This window comes from Cololabis saira, chromosome 12 (genome assembly GCF_033807715.1).
Source record: "Cololabis saira isolate AMF1-May2022 chromosome 12, fColSai1.1, whole genome shotgun sequence".
NCBI classification, from domain to species: domain Eukaryota; kingdom Metazoa; phylum Chordata; class Actinopteri; order Beloniformes; family Belonidae; genus Cololabis; species Cololabis saira.
Genome location: NC_084598.1, coordinates 41632169 through 41654556, shown reverse-complemented (window position 1 = coordinate 41654556; position 22388 = coordinate 41632169). Strand labels below are relative to the sequence as shown.

The following is a 22388-nucleotide window of genomic DNA, read 5'->3' as shown; positions in this document are numbered from 1 at the left end:
GAAACATTACGGTCATGAGCCAAGAGAAGGAGTTACGTTCCAAAAAGAACCCGTAATAAGTGAAACTCTTTTTACAATTACTATAGAAGGCTTCAAATTGCAGAGATCAGCACCGCCTCACACGTATTTCCCTGCTCTTCTGAGCCGCTGCATCCCGACTAGCGTCTTTTTTTTTTTTCAGACACCCCTCGTTTAACTACGTTATGTTAAGCAGATAATTCCTCCCGACTCGTCTTCCTTCCCCTCAACTCCTTCAGGTACGGGGTGGCGAACAACACAGCTAGCGTCTAAATTACCCAACAAGTGTTAAACACGCCTTCATCATCCAGCGATACCAGCAGGATCTCCTCTAGAAAACGCAGAGTGACTGACCTTCGTGCTCTCTCTCTGAAGCTCCGGTTTTCTTCATCTTCTTGGGAGTTTTCATGAAAAGTGGAAAGATTGTCCGAAGGCCCAGGATGTCCACGAACTTGTGGCAGTTATCGGCTCCCTCTGGTCCGATCATGCCGTGGTCCAGAACCTTCAGAGCGCTGGTTCTGGACATCTTCTTCTCTCTGAACGAGAGGACAAGAAGAAACACAAACAACACATTATAGAAATAATGTGCACTTATCACTTGTCACTCAAACATGTCTGTCTATGGTCTGACCAATGGGGAAGCACTACGGGATGTTTGTGTCAAAATGATTCAATCAAAAAAAAAAAGACTTCAAAACTTTTTTCACTTCAACAAAAAAAAAAAAAAAAATCACTTCAAATCGAAAAAAATATTTTAAATTTTTAAAAAAAGTGTTCAAATGCAATTTTTTGGCTCTCAAATATTTTTTTTTTTGCATTCAAACACTTTTTTTCTTTGATTAAGGTTTTTTTTATTGAAGTGATTTTTTTTTATTGAAAATATTTTTTCTTTTTGAAGCAACTTCTTTTTTGATTAAATGATAAAGATACAGATGTCCTACCTATAATATGGCCCATTACTTTAATTAGTACAAATGTGGTATTTTAAAGTTATAGTGCAAAAAAAAACAAAATCGGGTGCAAACACTAAGACCTCCGTGTCTGGTCTGAATGATTGTAAAATGTCCTGGGTACGTCACAGCTTCACCTTGTGACAAGATCCCTCAGGATGGATGTTAATACCAGGTATAAATAGAGCCAAACTGTAAATATTAGTAGTTGATCAGACATCTCTGGATCTTCAGGTTAAGAGTTGGATAGAAAACCGTCTGCAGAAACAGAAATACGGCTCACGGCAGCGGGAAGGGGAGGGGAAGCCAAACGGGAAGCTCAAGCTCATTGTGATAAAAGTAAAAAGACTGTATTGTGGTAGTTGATAAATGTAATGAAAATAAGGAACCTTCAAAAATGAAACCGTAGAAAATCTGAGTTTTTTTATTTTTGATATGATTCTAGTAATAAGTCTAAAAAAATAAAAATAAAACGGATCTACTTTAACAGCACTAAGGAACGGGGAACTGAGGAGACCGACAGGATTGTCTCAGAAAATTAGAATATTGTGATTATCTGTAATGCAATTACAAAAATGTCATACATTCTGGATTCATTACAAATCAACTGAAATATTGAAAGCCTTTTATTATTTTAATATTGCTGATCATGGCTTACAGCTTAAGAAAACTCAAATATACTATCTCAAAAAATTTGAATATTCTGGGAATCTTAATCTTAAACTGTAAGCCGTAATCAGCAATATTAAAATAATAAAAGGCTTGCAATATTTCAGTTGATTTGTAATGAATCCAGAATGTATGACATTTGTTCTTTTAATTGCATTACAGAAAATAAAGAACTTTATCACAATATTCTAATTTTCTGAGACAGTCCTGTATGTGTTCTTTCATTTTTGATTGACATAAGATTTAAGGCTTCTTTTGTTGAATTATTATTAATTTCCTAAGATGTTAAATGTTTTTCTTAGTAGATGACAAGAGGATAGTTTAGCACCCTAACATTTTTCATTCTTGTGATAATGAAGGCATCATTTTGTAATAACTTCCAAATGAGTTCCTGGTTATTTTACAGCTGGAGAAGCTCGTGTCTGAACACATATGTTACTGGAACGCAGCTATACATCATCCGGCACTAATGGCGTCCACACAGATGTTCTAGTTTCACTAACCGAGCATCGTGCATGCTGATAACAAGTGAGATGTTGTCTCCACTTTAACCCCCAAGATGCAGCATTGAGGATTTACAACCTTAGAATCACAAAACACATTAGACCAAATACCTTTATAATCACTATTTAAAAAGGCATTTAGCATACCGAAAAAATCTCCTTAATTTCAATCAAAAAAGTAATATTTATCAGGTTGAAACAGGTTTGCGTTTACAGGACTGTCTCAGAAAATTAGAATATTGTGATAAAGTCCTTTATTTTCTGTAATGCAAAAATGTCATACATTCTGGATTCATTACAAATCAACTGAAATATTGCAAGCCTTTTATTATTTTAATATTGCTGATCATGGATTACAGCTTAAGAAAACTCAAATATCCTATCTCAAAAAATGTGAATATTCTGGGAATCTTAATCTTAAACTGTAAACCATAATCAGCAATATTAAAATAATAAAAGGCTTGCAATATTTCAGTTGATTTGTAATGAATCCAGAATGTATGACATTTGTTCTTTTAATTGCATTACAGAAAATAAAGAACTTTATCACAATATTCTAATTTTCTGAGACAGTCCTGCAATCATGTATGGAAACTAGTAGCCTGATTTTAATTCATTTTTGAATGTTTTTTAATTAAAAACATAAAAAATAATATGAAGGTGCAAGCATATTTGTCAGAGTACAAGAACATGAAAATGTTCTTGCAGTGCTCTCAAGAAAAATACTCTTTTCTCAGAAAATGTTGCTACTTTTTATTAGAAACTGGCATCGACCCAGTACACTGTAAGTGAGAGCTGCAAATAAATCGGCAAAAACATGAAAAATAAGATAAAATAAATTCTGAATAAGCGTTCTGTCAAACAAATATCTCAGAACACAAATATTCACGGATGTTCCATCATCAAGGCTTCGCCGTGATAAAGGGAAGCGACTGTGACGGCGCCTACACCCCTCCACTCCACTCCACGCCTCCTCTAAGGAAATGTAGCTGTCTGTCAGCGTGTCACTTCCTCCGTCTCCATCAATGACAGATGACAGTGTTTATCTCCGAGGAGGAACACATATTTCAGACAGTTGTGTCTGGTTCTGCAGAGAGACACATTATATATGACGGACGGCTGGGGAGGGCAGGAGGGACAGACGCGCCGTATATACTTTCCAAAGGGAAACTAAAGTAATTCAGTGTGTAGACAGCAGATGTAACTCAACATCTCATGAAGTTCCCGCCGCCGTCGTGAAGTGGACGTGTGCGGCGCGTGATAACTTGACAGAAGCAGGTGTTTTACACAAGTTAGAGCTGATAAACCTGTGAGATCCACTGACTCTAAAACATTAAACGTGGCCCTGTAGCACCCTATAATGTAATAATTTCCCAATAATGTAATAATTTCCTGAACATGTAATAACGCCTGAAAATGTAATAAAATTTGCACTTAACTCAATCGAAAATGTAATAAAACCCAATAATGAAATAACTTCCCCAATAATGTAATAAAATATCCTGACGGATATTGTAATAACATTTTTACACCAATAATGTAATATCTTATTACGTTATTGGGAATTTATTACATGGTACTCAAAGTCTGTAATTTAACCCAATAGTCACTCTGGTGTTTCAAATCCAGCGTATATAACATTATTAGATACTTAAAACACAAAATGTAGAACTCTGGACTGAAAATGAACATATATATATATATATATTACATTATTTGTCAAATATCAGTTTTGGAAGAAAAAAAAACCCACCTGAAAATGTAATAAATTCCCAATAATGTAATAAGGTATTACATTACAATATCAGTCAGGATATTTTATTACATCATTGGTGAAGTTATTACATTATTGGATTGTATTACATTTTTGATTGAGTTAAGTGCAAATTTTATTACATTTTCAGGCGTTATTACATTTTCAGGAAATTATTACATTATAGGGAAATTATTACATTATAGGGTGCTACAGGCCCTATTAGTGTTTTCGATGTGTTTTATGATGAGCTTTCATTTGAGACTTGACCGGAGGCTCAAAAACAAGTCAAATGCATGCATTATTATTATTATTATTATTATAAATGCATGTTTCAGTATTCCTTTGAACAAGACCCGGTTTTCAGGATGCTGAGAAAGTTTCCTCCAGGAGTTTATTTCTAACATCAGCTCTCGATGACATCACAGAGGGTGGGATTTTTTTTTTTTTAGTTCTGGCAGTGTGTTTCCAGAAAAACAAGAGCTTCAGCTGTCGTTTTAAAAGTATTTAAAGTATGTTTCCAGCTGTGCGGCAAGGACTGAGTACATTTTTTCTTTTTTTTTTAATCCAGTTAGATCTGCAGGTGCTTCTTACAAAGCATTTTCTTTTTGTCTGCAAGAGTTTCAGAACACCAACGAAGCAAAGGCATTAGATGTTTTTTTTTTTCTTGCAAACCTTTCATGAGTATGAACGGTAAGAGACAAGCTGTGCTAAGGTCTAACTTCTGCGTGCATTTCAGTTCAAAGATCTTGGGTAAAGTGAAAATAATCCATTTGTCTCAACCGAACAGAGAGAGGGAAAAAAAGCACAATCGATACAGGTGTTTACAGAAAACCAGTGAATGAAATAACTGATAAGGACCATAGTATTTATCAAACACTAAGTTTTGTTTTGAGTCCTCACTAAGACCAGGAGACTGTATAACTCCAGTTCTTAGATCTTTACACTGGCTTCCTGTCTGTCCCAGAATAGATGTTAAAATCCAGCTGTTGGTTTCTAAATCTCTGAATGGTCTCGGCCTAAAACACATCTCTGATCTCCTGGTCCATCATGAACCAACCAGAACCCTCAGGTCATCAGGGTCACGCCTACTTTCTGTAGCCAGAGTTAGAACCAAACACAATGAGGCGACGTTCAGCTTTTATGCTCCTCACATGTGGAACAATCTCCCAGAATGCATCAGCGCTGCTGAAACTTTCAAGGTTGAGAACCTTTTTATTTACTACTGCATTTCAGTTATCTCCCACAATGCACTACAACCTTTATTTTTTGCATCGCATTCGTTTTTTTTCTTTTTAATTCATGTCTGTCCAACTTTAATTCTGCTTTTAAGCTAGTTTTTAATGCATTTTGAAATATTTTGCACTTTGAATTGTCCTGTACATGAAATGTGATAGAAATAAACTTGCCTTGGAATAATTACAAGCTTCAGCAGTCGCGCTCGGTGCAGTTATTCTACAGGTCTGACAGATTAAAATCTGATGCCTGCCAGTCAGCGTAGTGTGACCCCTTTATGTCGCTGGACCAGACAGTGACAGCAATTTATCTTAAAAGACGACGTGGCTCCACCTTAGTGAATGTTAATGCATTTCAAATTCTTACTAAAAAAAAACTGTCTACTTTACTATCTACTCTACTGAAGAAAAAAAAACTAGAAACTTTGACCTTATTTGGGGACCTTTTTTGGATTTTTTGCCTTTATTGGACTAATGATCTGAATCATCGACTATATTAATGAATGTGTTTACACAGGACTTGATTATTTAATTTATTATTCATTTTTGTTCTAGTATTAATAGACATATGTTAAATGATTTTGAATTATGTAATTTATTGACCATATGACGGAGGGAAGAGGGGTGTGCGGTTGTTTTTATTTTTATTTACTTATTTATTTATTTATTTTTTCCTTTTTTTTTATTTCTTTTTTCTTTTTCCCTTATTTATTTATTTATTTTGGTTTAATTAATGTTATGAAAAGTTAAAAAAGGGGAAAAAATATTGATAATTATATTGTTATTGTAAATCTTATTTTTTCTTTTTTTAATGCCCTCAATAAAAATATCTATACAAAAAAAAAAACTATCTACTGTGTTCTCTGGATCACCAGGTCTAACAAATGCTTACTTTAGCTCGAAATTCTGCAAGACACCAGGTGTAAAATCAATGTAAAAGAGGGATAAAGATACTAAAATTAAGTTTTAATCAAAGTGTCCTGTTACAATTGCTTACTTTTTCTACATTACAGCCGTATAAAACTGATCAAAAATGCAGATGTGTCACAAAATGAAAGACGGGAAGTCGGATTGCTGATTAGGGATGGGCGGTATGGACTAAAAAATGTATCACGATAATTTCTGGCATTTATCCTGATAACGATAAAAATGATGATAAAAAAAATACCAATTCAACTCAACCTTTGTAACTATAAATCTATCTCACTCTCAGATCCGCCATGTTTGTTACACAAAAACGTATCAACAGGAATTTATTCCTTCCTCGTTTCCTCGTTTCCTCGTTTCCTCCCTCCCTCCCTCCCTCCCTCCCTCCCTCCCTCCCTCCCTCCCTCCCTCCCTCCCTCCCTCCCTCCCTCCCTCCCTCCCTCCCTCCCTCCCTCCCTCCCTCCCTCCCTCCCTCCCTCCCTCCCTCCCTCCCTCCCTCCCTTCCTTCCTTCCTTCCTTCCTTCCTTCCTTCCTTCCTTCCTTCCTTCCTTCCTTCCTTCCTTCCTTCCTTCCTTCCTTCCTTCCTTCCTTCCTTCCTTCCTTCCTTCCTTCCTTCCTTCCTTCCTTCCTTCCTTCCTTCCTTCCTTCCTTCCTTCCTTCCTTCCTTCCTTCCTTCCTTCCTTCCTTCCTTCCTTCCTTCCTTCCTTCCTTCCTTCCTTCCTTCCTTCCTTCCTTCCTTCCTTCCTTCCTTCCTTCCTTCCTTCCTTCCTTCCTTCCTTCCTTCCTTCCTTCCTTCCTTCCTTCCTTCCTTCCTTCCTTCCTTCCTTCCTTCCTTCCCGTACGTTGTGCGTGGATTTAACACAGATCCATAAATCATCTTTACACAAAAACATCATCAACGGGAATTTATCGTTTTTACCGTGAGATACAAATTCTTATCGTGGGGAATTTTTTTGACGGTTTATCGTGAACGGTAAAATATCACCCATTCCTATTGCTGATTAACATCAACATTAGCAGTTTAATAGATTTGCTGAAGTAACACAAAGCAGGTTTATTTGTAACCACGGTGTTAATCGTTTTTAAAAGTCCTGTTTGCTGCTGTTCCTCCATCTCCTTCTTTTTCCACTCTCTTTCTTTCCCTGGAGGATGATTTAACAAAAAAAAGGTTTTTGCATTCTAATAATGAAATATTGATCCCGGCGCCATAATTATCAGTGCAAGGTTGAAGAAGAAGCTGTGAGGGTTTTATAAATGCATCTAATGCGTTTTTATGAGTCTTTAAGGTCAGATCCCTGCCTTGCTGCACGACAACTCTAGACTGACTGGATCAATCTGGCACTGTTGCTAGGCGATAGAGGAGAATCAGAAACGTAAGGGCTGAACTGAACTTGACAGCCAGATGTGAAGTATCAAGAGGTGTCAGACTCTACGATGAATGTTTTCTACTTAAAGAATCTCTTTGACCATTTTCAACACATTCACTCAAAAAACTCAAAATCTTACCAGGAATATTTGTCTTATTTCTAGTTAAAATGTCTCATTTTTAGTCAAAAAATCTCATCATTACACTTAAAACAAGAGTCATCTCTGGAAAAATAACTTATTTGACAATTTTCACCTGTTTCAAGTAAATTGTCACTTGAAATAAGTAGAAAAATCTGCCAGTGGAACAAGATTTATCTTCTCATTACAAGCAAAAAAAATCTTGTTCCACTGGCAGATTTTTCTACTTATATTAAGTTATAAGTTTAAAATCTACTTTTTTGTTTTTTTCCAGTGATGACTCTTGTTTTAAGTGTAATGAGATTTTTTTTACTAAAAATTCATCCCTTATGTCATTTCATCAATGAATGTGGTTTTACTATTTCAACATTTAGAGTCATCACCAGAAAAATATCACCAGAAAAATAACTTATTTGACAATTTTCACCTGTTTCAAGTAAATTTTCACTTGAAATAAGTAGAAAAATCTGCCAGTGGAACAAGATTTTTTTTGCTTGTAATGAGAAGATAAATCTTGTCCCACTGGCAGATTTTTCTACTTATTTTAAGTGAAAATCTACTTGAAACAGGTGAAAATTGTTGTTTTTTTCCAGTGATGAGTCTTGTTTTAAGAGTAATGACATTTATTTGACTAAAAATGAGACATTTTAAATAGAAATAAGAAATATATATTCATGTTGCATCAAGATGCTGCTCGTTGCCAGCAGAGCTGTCTGGTTAAATCAGTCAAATATTCTGCCTACACTACACGCTTTGATTTTTGTTTTATGCCCTCTATTTCTATGTTATGTTTTATGCCTTAAATTTCTTTTTATGTGAAGCACCTTGCGTTGCATTTTATGTATGAAAGGTGCTATACAAATAAAGTTTATTATTATTATTATTATTATTACACTGACACATTAGTAGCAAAAGGCCGCCGACAGATGTGTTGTGCCTTAAAATGTAATAGAAAAAACATGCTGAGATGCAGCTCTGGGTTTATTTTTAATTCTCTGAACCTGGTGAGACGTCCACTCCCAGGAAGATTGGCAACTGCAGTTAATGTGAAAACCATCATTCTCACTTCAGGTTGGTGGACTTTTAATTGTTTGGAAATGGCCTTTTAGACCTTACCAAACTGCTTACCTTTTCTACGATGCTTCTAATGTCTTTCCTAATGTCTTTCCTCTTTGGCACTGTGTTAACACGACCTTGAAAAGGTGCAAACCAGTGAAGTACCAAAAAGTGTTTTATACACTTGTTTAATCGAGTGAAGCAGCGTCCAGCTGTTGACGGAGTAACAGTTTCCTTTTACTGAAATAAATATTCACGTTGTGAAATATTCTGTTGAAAAACTGCTTGTGTTTATCTTATTTTAAGACCCGTAAGGGACCAGGTGGATTTTTTTATTACAGTATATGCTGATATATACTGGATCATATTTTCTCATGCCATGATACTTAAGCCGGGCAGACACTGTACGATTATCGGCTCGTTTTGAGCCGATTTTCCGGTCGTGCGACTATTTTTTACGGATTTCGACCCAATCGTTGGTCGTGCCTCGTGCAGTAAATGTGGGGTAACGACGAGAGAGTAACACCTCACGACGAGATTAACACCTCACGACGAGAGATTACCACCTCACGACGAGAGATTACCACCTCACGACGAGAGATTAACACCTCACGACGAGAGATTAACACCTCACGACGAGAGATTAACACCTCACGACGAGAGATTACCACCTCACGACGAGAGAGTAACACCTCACGACGAGATTAACACCTCACGACGAGAGATTACCACCTCACGACGAGAGATTAACACCTCACGACGAGAGATTAACACCTCACGACGAGAGATTAACACCTCACGACGAGAGATTAACACCTCACGACCAGAGATTAACACCTCACGACCAGAGATTAACATCAAACGTGTTTGAAATCCTGGTCCCTCCTCGTGAAGGAATCGCACAGTTGAAGCAGCTACAACCCGATTGGACTCATCCTTTCGTAGTTAGCAGGCACAATCTCTGATGTCACGTCAAAAACTATTATTTGTAGTTTAAGTGTTGCAAATTCACATTACAAATCATGTTTTAATAGCAGAAAAAAAAGACTGCATTTCCCACGTCTGCACAGCCAATTCCTTGTCCAATCACGACGCTGTCTAATCTTTTTTCATTTATCGCCACACAGAATGGCACAAATTGCTAAAGGCTGATTTATGGTTCTGCGTTACACCAACGCAGAGGCTACGGCGTAGGGGACGCGGCGACGACAGGGGAGCAGCTACCAGCAGCTGCTACAGGTCGGTCCGCTGCTACATTAGCCTGGCTAGCTGACGAGTCTACGGGACTATGGTCAAATTGGCGGAACCGGACCTCTAACTGACTGAGCCTCGCCTCCAGTCCTGCAAATAAACTACACTTTAAGCACTTACCGTCTTCGCTAAAGGAGGCAGAGGAATAGCTAAACATTTCACACACTGAGCAGCAAAGAGGTGAAACGGTGGGAGAAGGGGAGGCCATGCTAAGAGGCTAACAGAGGCTAAAGCTAGAGTTATGGTTCTGCGTCAAAACGACGCCGTGCCTGCGGCGTGTGGTCCGCGTCGACGCAGACGACACGCCGTCACCTGCGCCGTCACTGACGTGCACCTCCCGAAAATTGTAACTACGCGTCGAGGCGACGCAGACCACACGCAGACGGAGAGGGCTGTGATTGGTTCGCTTGGAAGCAACGCATTTACGGTTTCCGGTTTGAAGCAGTCAACTTTCAGCGCTCTTTTCTTCGTTTATGTGTGATTTCTTTTGTTTTGTTTTTTTGCACAATAGCTGTCCTTATTTCTTTGATTCACTGTGACCGGAAAAAGTTGGATAAACCATTCTAAAAAGATCGCTAACTAGCGGTCGCGGGGGGTACTGCACCGCAGAGAAATGGAGTGACGGAGAAGTCCGAAGGGTTCATGACGGCGTCACGGTGACGGCGTGTGCTCTGCGTTGGTTTGACGCAGAACCTTAATTCAGCCTTAACAGACAGAAAATGTATCGGTGATTGGTGACAATGAAAGTTGTGGAAGAGAAAAATGTGCGAGAGTTGAAATAAAGACAGAAATTTACCAGATATAGTACTATTTTACCATAAAAACAATCTAAGTTTAGACAAAAAAGTCGGGAGAGATAAGAGCCTGCAAATGCCGCGCAACGACAACAGACCGCAAACACCAGGAAGTGACGCGATGCGTGACGCAGTATGTTACCCAATTACAGCCATCAAAGGATAAAGAAAACCAAAAGGTTTTCAAATTCAGGTTTAAGGCAGCGTGTTTGTTTTTGCTGAGCATCATCTCCCACTTCGGGGTTCCTCCGCTTCCACTTATTTTTGACGTTGCAGTTCCAGTAACAGAAGTCCGACGTGAGGATTATGATCGTATAGTGTGAGCAGACGGAGCATCAGATCATCGGGTCGTACAGTGTGAGACCATAAATCGTGGGCTGTGAACTTTTGAACTCAGCGATCTAGTCGTGCAGTTTGAGATGGGGCTGAATCAAACAATTTAAAAAAGACTGAGGCCTCACCGGAGCATGAGGTTCATCAGCTGGAGTCCTTCTCCCTTCAGGAAGCGGTCCCTGTTGGACGCCAGCATGAGGCAGGAGCACAGAGCGTCAAACAGGTTCTCCATCATCTCCTGCTCTTCCGCCGTGTTTGGGTTGTGACGTTTGAAAACCTGAGAGAAAGTGAAGAAAGAACTCAGAAAGAGCGAGCTGATGCATTTTTTTTTCCTTTCTGTGAAGGTTTGATTAGAATAATTTAAGTATATGTGCAAACATTATCACTTATCTAAGAGAGACGGGGGAGAAAACAGTACAGAAATAGGAATTTGAGTCAATAAAAACTTCATTAGCTATCAAATGTTATGGGGATGACTCATTTTAGCTGGAATTGATAAAAACATCATAATAAAAGGGAAATATCCACCAGTAGGTGGGAACTTATTGGCTGGGTGAAATGAAATGGGCATAGAATGTAAATCTTACGGATAGCTGCTGCAGTAACACGTCTATGCCGTCCATCTCCCCCAGCAGTTCTCTGGTACCTGGAAACAGAGAAGTGAAGAGATGAAGAAATGCAGGAGATAATGGAGGAATAGGGTAAAAATGAGAATACACCGAGAGGGTTCTATGCAAAAACAAAAGAAGACATTTAGGGACCAGGGAGGAGAGAAAGCAGTAAAAAAAATTGCCTAACATGATAAATAATGGTACGTTAAAAGGCATGTGATGATGATCATAACGCAAATCTGCAGTGACAAACCTCCAGAGGGGTCAGTGAGGAAACATGAGGCCAATAAAAACATATACATCCTCTGCTCGAGTCTTGTGGACCTCACTACGACATATTTCTGCTGATTTTTACATCTTATATTGAAAATAGCACTCTAAGGAGTTAATACAGGCATTCTAACACCAGCCCACTGACAATATTAAAACTAGTAAAAACTAGTTCATGCGTTTGTATCTTCTAGACTAGATTACTGTAATGTGTTGTTAGCAGGATGTCCAAGTAATTTGCTGAATAGGCTCCAGCTGATCCAAAATGCAGCAGCACGAGTACTGACAGGAATCAGCAGGAGAGACCGAGGAGAGACAGGAGAGAGCAGGCGTTGCTCCATTGGTTACCCGTAAAATATAGAATCCAATTTAAAATTTTATTACTTGCGTATAAAGCCCAAAATGGCTTAGCTCCGCATTATTTGCAAGACCTGATAGTGCCTTATGTTCCTGGCAGAGCTCTCCGTTCTCAGGGTGCAGGTTTACTCGTAGTTCCTAGAGTATCTAAATGTAGATTTGGAGGGCGGGCGTTCTGCTATCAGGCACCATTACTTTGGAACCAACTTCCAATCTGGGTTAAGGAGGCTGACACCACCTCCACCTTTAAAACTAAACTTAAAACCTTTCTGTTCAGTAAAGCCTATAGTTAGTGTTTAGTAAACCTCTAGCTGGTGTTGGTAAATCTCTAGGTAGTGTAAACTCTAGTGTGTCAGAGTCGCTCCTGTAGTTTCTTGTGCTGGCCCCCCCTTCTCTTCTCTTTTTTCTCTTTGGTACATGGTGCAGCATCCTCTGCCGGTGGCGAAGAGCATCTCTGAATGTAAAACACCGGATCCTGCAGCGTGGGAGTGAGAGGGGCAGGGTAACGGCCCCTTTTGGGTGGGGGAGAAGGTTCGTCCCTCAAGACTCCTCTCCCTGGCCCTGCCCCTTCTCAACCTTTCCCCGACCCTGCACCCCAACCTGGGACTTGATGATTGGGCCGGAGCTTCGGGAGCTGCATGCTGGCCTGCGGTCCCCACCCCCGGTCATCCTGTTGCTGCTTTCACCTGCCTGCTGTCCCCACCCCCGGTCATCCCGTTGCTGCTTCCACCTGCCTGCTGTGTGCTGCTGACGTCCCCGACCCCCCAGTCTGGCCCTCGGCAGGAGGGTCCCCCCTTATGAGCCTGGTCCTGCTCAAGGTTTCTTCCCTCCTAAAGGGCACTTTTTCTTGCCACTGTTTGGCTTAAGGTTTTCCCCCACTAGTTTTTACCTGCCATTGTTTATGTAATAATTGCTCGGGGGTTCATATTCTGGGTCTCTGGAAAGCGTCTAGAGACAACTGTTGTTGTATTAGACGCTATATAAATAAAATTGAATTGAATATTAAATAACCTACATTATTTATGACAGGTTCCACTTGTTTCTTGGAGAATAATATTTTCTACCTGTAGACTCCTCGGTATCGTTTATGAATAGAGACAGCGCGGGTGAGAAATAAGGGAAGGAGTGTAAAAACGAGACTCTACTCCAACTGCATATCAACGTGACTGGTAGCGTTAATGAGAACCTGTCCGAGGACCCGATAGTCCCGTGGCTATCTGAAGCTTTGCCGGGTTCGCAGGAACATCAAAGGTAACACGAAATCAAAACATACTGCAGGAAAATGAGAGAAAAAGGCAGACAAAGAAAATGAAAATGGGAAAAAAAAAAGGAAAAAAGTGACATGGAAGGAAAGGTAACAGAGACTAGATGTGCAAAAATTTAAGAAAAGGAAAGGATGAAAACAGAAAACAGGGAGTCAAAGATAAAGTAATATAATTCTGAAGCCGTGGAGCGTTTAGTGAGGCACACTTACTGTCGTTATTTTGCAGCAAGATGGCCAAGATTTCACTGCAGTACAGCTTGTTAGCATCAAACGGCATCTTTGCCTGAGAGGGGAAGAGACCGAACTCTAATTACCACTCATCCTGAGAAACTCTGCTCTCCAGAGAATTGGAAAAGCACCATGTATTCCACATAAAAATCTGCATTTAGAAACCTCAAGCAGAGACCTGCTTCATTCGGATTCTGCCTCATGCAGTGTAAATAACGGGCGCGCGGAATAACTAAACATATTTATAGCTTCATTTATTTTATTCACAACAAACCAGCAGTGTGAAAACAGAAATAATAGGTGGGAGATGCATATTTTAATGAAGCGTTTCTACAAGAAATAACTGTTTGTGATGGTCAATTACAGGTTCGAGGCTTTTGATCAGAGCCAAAAATATTCTCCTTGTATTAAATATGAGACTCAAATATTGACAAAGTTGAGCGTTTGAGCTTGATCTTGGACTTTCTCTGCAAACGTAGGCCTACACATCAGTTCCAGATGTCAGTGATTCTAATAACGACAGGCCGTGTGAATATCAAATGTGCAGGAACGTGATGAGTGGACCTGGAGCTCCTACCTTGATTCTCTTGAGCAGCCACTGCACGAGTCCCTGCTGCGCGGCTTCGGTGCACATGCCGGGCCGGAACTCTGCCATGTTCTCCACGATGGCTGCACAACAGAAACAATGTCAAAACTCTAAAATCAGCCATAAAAACCATCAGGCTGATGATCCGTGGTTGAGAAGAAAACAGAATATACTTTATTATCCCCTGAGCCCTTTTACTGTCTTTGGGTCAAAATTACTGTACCTAATTATCCTATCCTTCTTTCCTCCTGCTCTCTCCTTCCTTCTTTACTCCTTTCTTTCCTTCTTTTTTCCCCTCGTACATTCTTTCCTTGTTTTCTCCATTCCTTCCTTCCTTCTTTTCTCCCTTCCTTCCTTCCTTCTTTTTTCCCTTCCTTCTTTTCTCCCTTCCTTCCTTCCTTCCCTCCTTTTCTCCCTTCCTTCCTTCCTTCCTTCCTTCCTTCCTTCCTTCCTTCCTCCCTCCTTGACCCGAAGAAAGCACAAGGGTTAACCCCATAATACCGGATATAATCATATTTATTGTTTGCACTCCAATAAAAATACATTTGAAAAAATGTTTTAATGATAAAAACAACATTTAAATAAAAGACATGAAACAACCAAACGCATTGATAATGACCAAAAGTATGAGGGTGCCCGTCTGCAGCAGACGTACATCACTGGTTCAGGCCAGAATCATAAATCACCTGATATAAGAGTTATGATTTATTTAAAGAAGGTGGACAAAGTGTTCACGGTACGCCGGCGCCGCCACACACAGGAGCACGGTGATAAATGTGAAAATGTGGGTAAATGTGAAACATCATCCCATTGTGCCACTGATTGGAGAAAAGCTGTTTTAAAGAAAATTAAAGCTGCAAGCAGCGATGAACAGGCCCTTGCACCCTTGTGCACGTTCAGGCTGCAGTGGAAGCTTGTATGACTTCATGTAGATTCTTCAGGCCTGGACAGTTAGTGGATGAAACCACCCACGACTCTCTATATCAAACCATTCAAAAGTTATGGCAGAAAGTAGGAACTATCAGATATGGACCAACCAGATGAAGGGGGGGGGGCGCGCTTTTTGGCGTCTATCGTCGCCACGGTAACGCTTTTGACTGAGAAAAGTAATGTGCATCGTCGCAGGATGGAGACGCACATTTTGGTGTATAACACACCTGGGTGCGCGTTACGGTTTGGGCGAAGAAGCGTCTGAAGAAATAGCATAAATTGCGCCAAAATTACACGATTATTTCAAAATGGCCGACTTCCTGTTGGGTTTCGGCCATGGCGCTAAGAGACTTTTCTTTAAGTTGTGACATGATACATGTGTGTACCGATTTTCGTGCATGTAGGTCAAACCGTATTGTGGGGCTTGAGGCACAAAGTTTTCTAGGGGGCGCTGTTGAGCCATTAGGCCACGCCCATTAATGCAAACCATTAAATAGCACATTTTTCGCCAGGCCTGGCTTGCGTGCAAAATTTGGTGACTTTTGAGGCACGTTTAGGGGGGCAAAAAGGCCCTCATTTCGTGAGAAGAAAAACGAGAAAAAAATATATAAAAATGTTACAGATACAATAGGGCCTTCGCACGTGCTTCGTGCTCGGGCCCTAATAAGAATGGCTTCAATTTATTTACAATTTTCTTTTTTTTTTTAAATGTAGGTCTGTGAACTAATTTAAGAAAAATCTGAAGTTTAAGTAAGTCGACCCCATGAAAGCCTCTTTGTTGTGCTTCATTAGAAAAATCTCTCTGTTTATTCTTTAATTAACCCCATCTGTGATTAAAAAACAAAAACACACACATGATCTAAAGGGTGAGGTATATAATTATACAGTTTTCAGGTTTCAGCGTTTTCTGAGATGTGGACGCAGAAATTAGGATACCTTTTGCCCTTTCAACTTTTCCCACTACAAGCGACGTTACAATACATTATGTTCTGTGTTTTGATTTGGTGAATCAAAACTTGAGACCCTACTATGAGTGAACGGGGCAAACGTGGGGCTCAGCGTCCTGCCGAGAGCCACCAGCTCGGAACAATCCCAAGCAATTTCACGTGCCAGACCCCTTCTGCTTCAAGGACAACAAAGGTCCAGTGCCAACCTCCCACTACCCCTACTTTTCATCCCTACCCATAAATTTTGCGCGTTCCCGTGAGGGCAGTGGTGTCCCAATTCCTCTTTGCATGTAGGGGGAGTGGGGAAAATGAGGGCTAGTGCGTATCAATCTATCCCTACGGAGCAAGGGTTTTCAGATGCACACTAGCTGTACGAGGGCTAGAAAATTTTCCCAGAATGCTTTACGCCGTCATTTGCGGAATTAATAAAGAAAAAAAAAACATGGCGGACATTTCTTATTTTTTTGTGAATAAAATCAATATTTTGAGCTAGTTTCTGCATAAAAATGCGTTTTCATTACATTTCTAGCGAGAAATATATATTTTACTTTCATAATATTCACTCAGTGAATGTACATAATCACTCGTTTGCCCGTTGTTGCAAAGATCACGCCAGAATAAAGGCTGATTTATGGTCCCGCGTTACACCAACGGAGAGCCTACGGCGTAGGTTACACGGCGACGCGCGCCGTAGGCTCTGCGTCGATTTAACGCGGAACCATAAATCAGCTTCCGAGCCGGCGGCTCTTCTCATCCCGAAAACATCGGAGCAAATTTCTTAACAGGCGTTATTTGGATAAACTGAGCTCAGGTTGGGGATCTTAACGTTTACTTTTACGCCTGAAAAAATATTAAAACTTAATGAAGTGGCATATTAACAGCGCTACAGCTGAAATTAAAACAGCTTTTATCTCTGGGCTTCCTGACATGGTGTGACGTTTGTGCAAACGTAACTACACAGTCGCTTACGTACCCGAACGTAAACCACGCAGTGACGTAGCAAGCAAAATTTAGGGGTGGTGCTGAAAAGTAGGGGTAGTGGGAGTATTGGGAAAGGGCCCAGGGAAGATTTCCAGAGCCCTAAAATTTGTGGCTTGAATTTTAGGGGTAGTGGTAGAAAGTAGGGGGTGTATTGGGATTGGCACATAATCTCCTCCCCAGTTTGGCCAGTGTGAGCTGTGATTGGGCTGCAGCCTCTTATGGAAAGGATAAAGACAGTTACTGAAAGCTGGTGGATGTTTATTGTATGTTTGTGTGTCTTGTCTTATCACACGAGGCCGCTTTGGTCGAGTTCTCTTTATTCAAATGCCAGTATCAAAACACTTCATCAGTCCAAATGAACTTCTAACGAGGAGATGTGACAGTAATCTTTGCACAGAGGGCTTGTCTCATTTCTGTCCCAGCTTCTTCTAATCTTGTCATTAGAACACCATTTCTGCCACTTGATCTCTCTATCAGAGCAGATGAAAGCGGAAGAGCACAGACAAATTGGAAGATGGTCATGAAACGGGGGAGGAGAGAGAACTCAGACAAACACGAGGAAAAGAAAAGCCGAGAGGAGGGACAAGCAAAGTGAAGACAAAAAGATGAAGGATGTGAAAAAGCGAGTAAATTAGAAACCTCAGATATGAGTGAGTGAGATCATGAAAGGAGGAGAGGCTGTCGCGATAGAAGAGAAACTAAATGTGACAAAAAAGGAACATCTGGAGAAAGAAGACTATAGATGACAGAGAAACGATGGAGGAGAAACAGAAGTGAGGCTGGGATGGAGTGGGAAGGTGCGGAGGGAGGAAGACGAAGGCCCTTTATCAGTGTTTCAAACAGAGCAGACAGACAGCGTCCTGGAGGACGGCAGGCCCAGAACTGAAGCAGCCAACACAGACAAAAGGCTTATTCAAGCCTGGAGAGCTCCCTTGATAACTCCGTCTGTCTCAGACACAACACACACACGCACACACGCTTGATCAGAGGATGCAGAAGTGCCGCTCCCATGATACCAGCCATATAGATAGTGCCAAACACACGCACCTAAACAGCCCTCCCGACACTCAGCCTGGATCTGGCAACAAAGAAACAGAAATCACCTCAGCAGACTCATTCAACGCTGAAAGAGCTGAGCGGCAAAAACCAAGACTCTTCTAACTGCCTTGCACATTTAGGGCTATCAAATGAATGAATCTTTTTTGCATCTTTTTTGAATTTAGCTATACTCCGTGAACTAATTTAAGAAAAATCTGAAGTTTAAGTAAGTCGACCCCATAAAAGGCTCTTTGTTGTGCTTCATTAGAAAAATCTCTCTCTGTTTATTCTTCAATTAACCCCATCTGTGATTAAAAATCAAAAACACACACATGTTCTAGAGCAGGGGTCGGCAACCGCATGCAGCTCTTTAGCGCCGCCCTAGTGGCTCCTGGAGCTTTTTCAAAAATGTTTGACCTTTTTTTCTTCTTTTTTTTCCTTTTATTCTCCTTTTTCTTTCTTTTCTTCTTTTTTTCTATTTTTTTTTTCATTTTCCTTTACTTTTTAATCTCGACATTTCGACTTTTTTCTCGAAATTTTGACTTTTTTCTCAACATTTCGACTTTTTTCTCAAGATTGTACTTTGTAACATTAATCTTGACATTTCGACTTTTTTCTCGAAATCTTGACTTTTTTCTCAACATTTCAACTTTTTTCTCAAAATTTTGACTTTTTTTCCTCAACATTGACTTTTTTCTCAAGATTGTACTTTGTAACATTAATCTTGACATTTCGACTTTTATATCGTCATTTCGACTTCTTTCCTCGAAGTGCATAATGATTGATCAGAGGATGCAGAAGTGCCGCTCCCATGATACCAGCCATATAGATAGTGCCAAACACACGCACCTAAACAGCCCTCCCGACACTCAGCCTGGATCTGGCAACAAAGAAACAGAAATCACCTCAGCAGACTCATTCAACGCTGAAAGAGCCGAGCAGCAGAAACCAAGACTCTTCTAACTGCCTTGCACATTTAGGGCTATCAAATGAATGAATCTTTTTTGCATTTAGCTATACTCTATGGAGCCAAATCAAGGCCAAACGTTTTGCTAATTTGAAAATAAAATTTGAACCTGAAAATTCAAGTTTTGATCATGAACTTATTTTTTTACAGTTTCAAAAAAAATTTTTTTCAGTTTCAGATCTTTTTTTTTCAGTTTCAGACTTTTGGCCCTGATCTGGCGTGGGGGGCGTGGCATCAACTGAGAGGTGCGTGGCATCATGAGTGACAGCATAACAGAGAAGGCGGGGGACGTTCCTCAGTCATGTTGCCTTCAGGAAACGTAGGATGCAGAAGTTATCAGTAGAAGTATGATTCAACACTGTATATACAATATATTCACGTGTTTGGCAGTGGAAAAAACTGATATTAGTGACATATTTCTGTTTAAAAAGCTGTTTTAAATCGTACTTGGCACCAATCGCAGTATAAAAGCAATAAACTATGCCAGACTGTACAGTTCAACAGCCACACTTTAATGTTTGACATTTCCCACTTCCACATACTACCAAGTACGGTAGTACGGCATAAATTGCGGCAAAATTACACGATTAATTCAAAATGGACGACTTCCTGTTCAGTTTCGGCCATGGCACCAAGAGACTTTTCTTTAAGTTGTGACATGATACAGGTGTGTACCGATTTTCGTGCATGTACGTCAAACCGTATTGTGGGGCTTGAGGCACAAAGTTTTATCTGTATGGACCAATTAGATGAAGGGTGGGCGTGCTTTTTGGCGTCTATCGTCGCCACGGTAACGCTTTTGACTGAGAAAAGTAATGCGCGTCGTCGCAGGATGGAGACGCACATTTTGATGTATAACACACCTGGGTGCACGTTGCGGTTCGGGCGAAGCGGCTTAAGAAATGGCATAAATTTCGCCAAAATTACACGATTAATTCAAAATGGCTGACTTCCTGTTTGGTTTCGGCCATGGCGGCCAGAGACTTTTCTTTAAGTTGTGTACTGATACAGGTGTGTACCGATTTTCGTGCATGTACGTCAAACCGTATTGTGGGGCTTGAGGCACAAAGTTTTCTAGGGGGCGCTGTTGAGCCATTAGGCCACGCCCATTAATGCAAACCATTAAATATAAACATTTTCGCCAGGCCTGACTTGGTGCAAAATTTGGTGACTTTTGGGGCTCGTTTAGGGGGGCAAAAAGGCCCTCATTTCGTCGGAAGAAGGAAAAAAAAACAAGGAAAATTCCTACAGATACAATAGGGCCTTCGGACTGTAAGTGCTCAGGCCCTAATAAAGCAAAGGTACCTCAAGACTAATACTATTACTACTGTCATTGAGCAGATGCTTTTATCCAAAGCGACTTACATCTGAGAGAACAAACACAAGCAAGACTTTCTGAAAAAAACTTTTAAAGCAGCTGTTGACAACTTTTTCTGTTGCTGAGAGTAAAGAAAGACAATGATAAAGCTGCAACAACACAAATAAAGTTAATGCCCTCTGTATGATGTCAAACTGAAATCCACAAGGACTCCCTGTCACTGCACTGTCCAGAACTCGGGCTTATGCGCTCCTTACAGCCATTGCTCCCTCAGGAGGGGCTCATCATGTTTCTGAATTAAACAAGCCCAGATTTATCAAATGTTCCCACTCAGAATATTCAACTGAGCTGCTATTTTTATCCAAAGTGCGGTATAGAACCGGAATCTCTGCAGCACCTGCCTGTGCACCGAATGTCCCAGATTTCTCCCAGATCTCTCTCCCTCATGCTTTGAATTTAAATTCATGCACAAAAGCTTTGCAGCAGTTGAAGTACAGTTGAAGTGCCTTCCATACCATGAAGCTTATACCTTCATAGTTGTGTTTGTTGAATGCAGAGTCAGATAAATGTCAGAAGTGTACTCCACCTCTCACAAGTTTGGACACTGTATCAGTAAAAAGTACGTGCCCACACATGCATAAGCCTGCCTGCACATTTTTTTCTCTCAATATTGGCAGTGAAAGAGGAGGAAACGGAGTAATGAGCGAAAAAACTTAGGCAGGTGTGAAAAATGCTGCAAAGTAAGACTGCTCTTAAAGAAAATAAAATATTACTGCTTACGTTTTATCAGTTTATTCATAGCAAAGTGTGAAAAGAGAAAGATCCATATAATTAATAAACAAATAAATGAGTTCAGTTCTTCTGGGTATACGATACAACGTCAGAAACGTTGCAGGATGATAGTCAGGTGTGTGACTGACCAAACAAATGCTAATGATCATCAGTCTCACATGTGCGTTGAAGCACTAACTGAAACAAACCGGTGTGCATGAGAAAACCTGGGTGGGAAACAGCCAAGCTCTCCTCCTGAGATGAGTTTGTGCACAGCAGCTCCACGTCACAGGTCAAACAACGTGACAACACTGAGCACGGCAACCCAACACCAGTCTGTGATGCTGCACCAGTGACATCTCTCCCATCTGTCCCTGGCACCGACGCCAGAGCGGACGGACGGGAGTGTCAACGTGTGCAGGTCAGGCTCTTTTAAAGATGCACAAAGAAACGAGCAACATTTAGGACCGTAGCTGCAGGAGCCGAGCGTGGAAACAGCTCGGTTCTTTCAAAAACTGTTGAGCCTAACTTTATGCTAGAGCCAACAGGGGTCGGCAACCCGCGGCTCTAGAGCCGCATGCGGCTCTTTAGTGCCGCCCTAGTGGATCCATGGAGCTTTTTCAAAAATGTTTGACTCATTTTCCTTTTTTTTTTCTCCTTTTTTTTTCTTTTCTTCTTTTTTTTCTCCTTTTTTTCTTCTTTTTTCGTTTTTTTTTTTTCTTTTTTTCTTCTTTTTTCCCTTCCTATTTCCTTTTCCTTTTTAATCGACATTTCGACTTTTTTCACAAAATTTTGACTATTTCCTCGACTTTTTTCTTGAAATTTTTCTCGAAATTGTACTTCAACATTAATCTCAACATTTTGACTTTTTTCTCGACATTTTGACTTTTTTCTCGAAATTGACATTTTTCACGAAATTTTGACTATTTCCTCGACATTTCGACTATTTTCTCGACATTCCTCTTTTCTCTCAACATTTCGACTTCTTTCTCGAGATTGTACTTCATTATTAATCCCGACATTTCGACTTTTTTCTCAAAATTTTGACTATTTTCTCGACATTTCGACTTTTTTCTCAAGATTGTACTTCAACATTAATCTTGGCATTTCGACTTTTTTCTCGAC

At 40.2% G+C, this 22388-nt stretch overlaps 1 protein-coding gene across 1 annotated transcript in view; it reads right to left on the bottom strand.

Annotated features, from left to right (window-relative positions):
• ctnnbl1 (catenin, beta like 1) overlaps positions 1-22388 on the bottom strand; it is a 107681-nt gene that overhangs the window by 65987 nt on the left and 19306 nt on the right. The window contains exons 7-11 of the mRNA XM_061735080.1: positions 14303-14394; positions 13708-13780; positions 11583-11641; positions 11124-11272; positions 373-554 (exon numbers count right to left, since the gene is read on the bottom strand). Coding sequence (XP_061591064.1) covers positions 373-554; positions 11124-11272; positions 11583-11641; positions 13708-13780; positions 14303-14394 — 555 coding nt within the window. The remainder of the gene's footprint in view (positions 1-372; positions 555-11123; positions 11273-11582; positions 11642-13707; positions 13781-14302; positions 14395-22388) is intronic.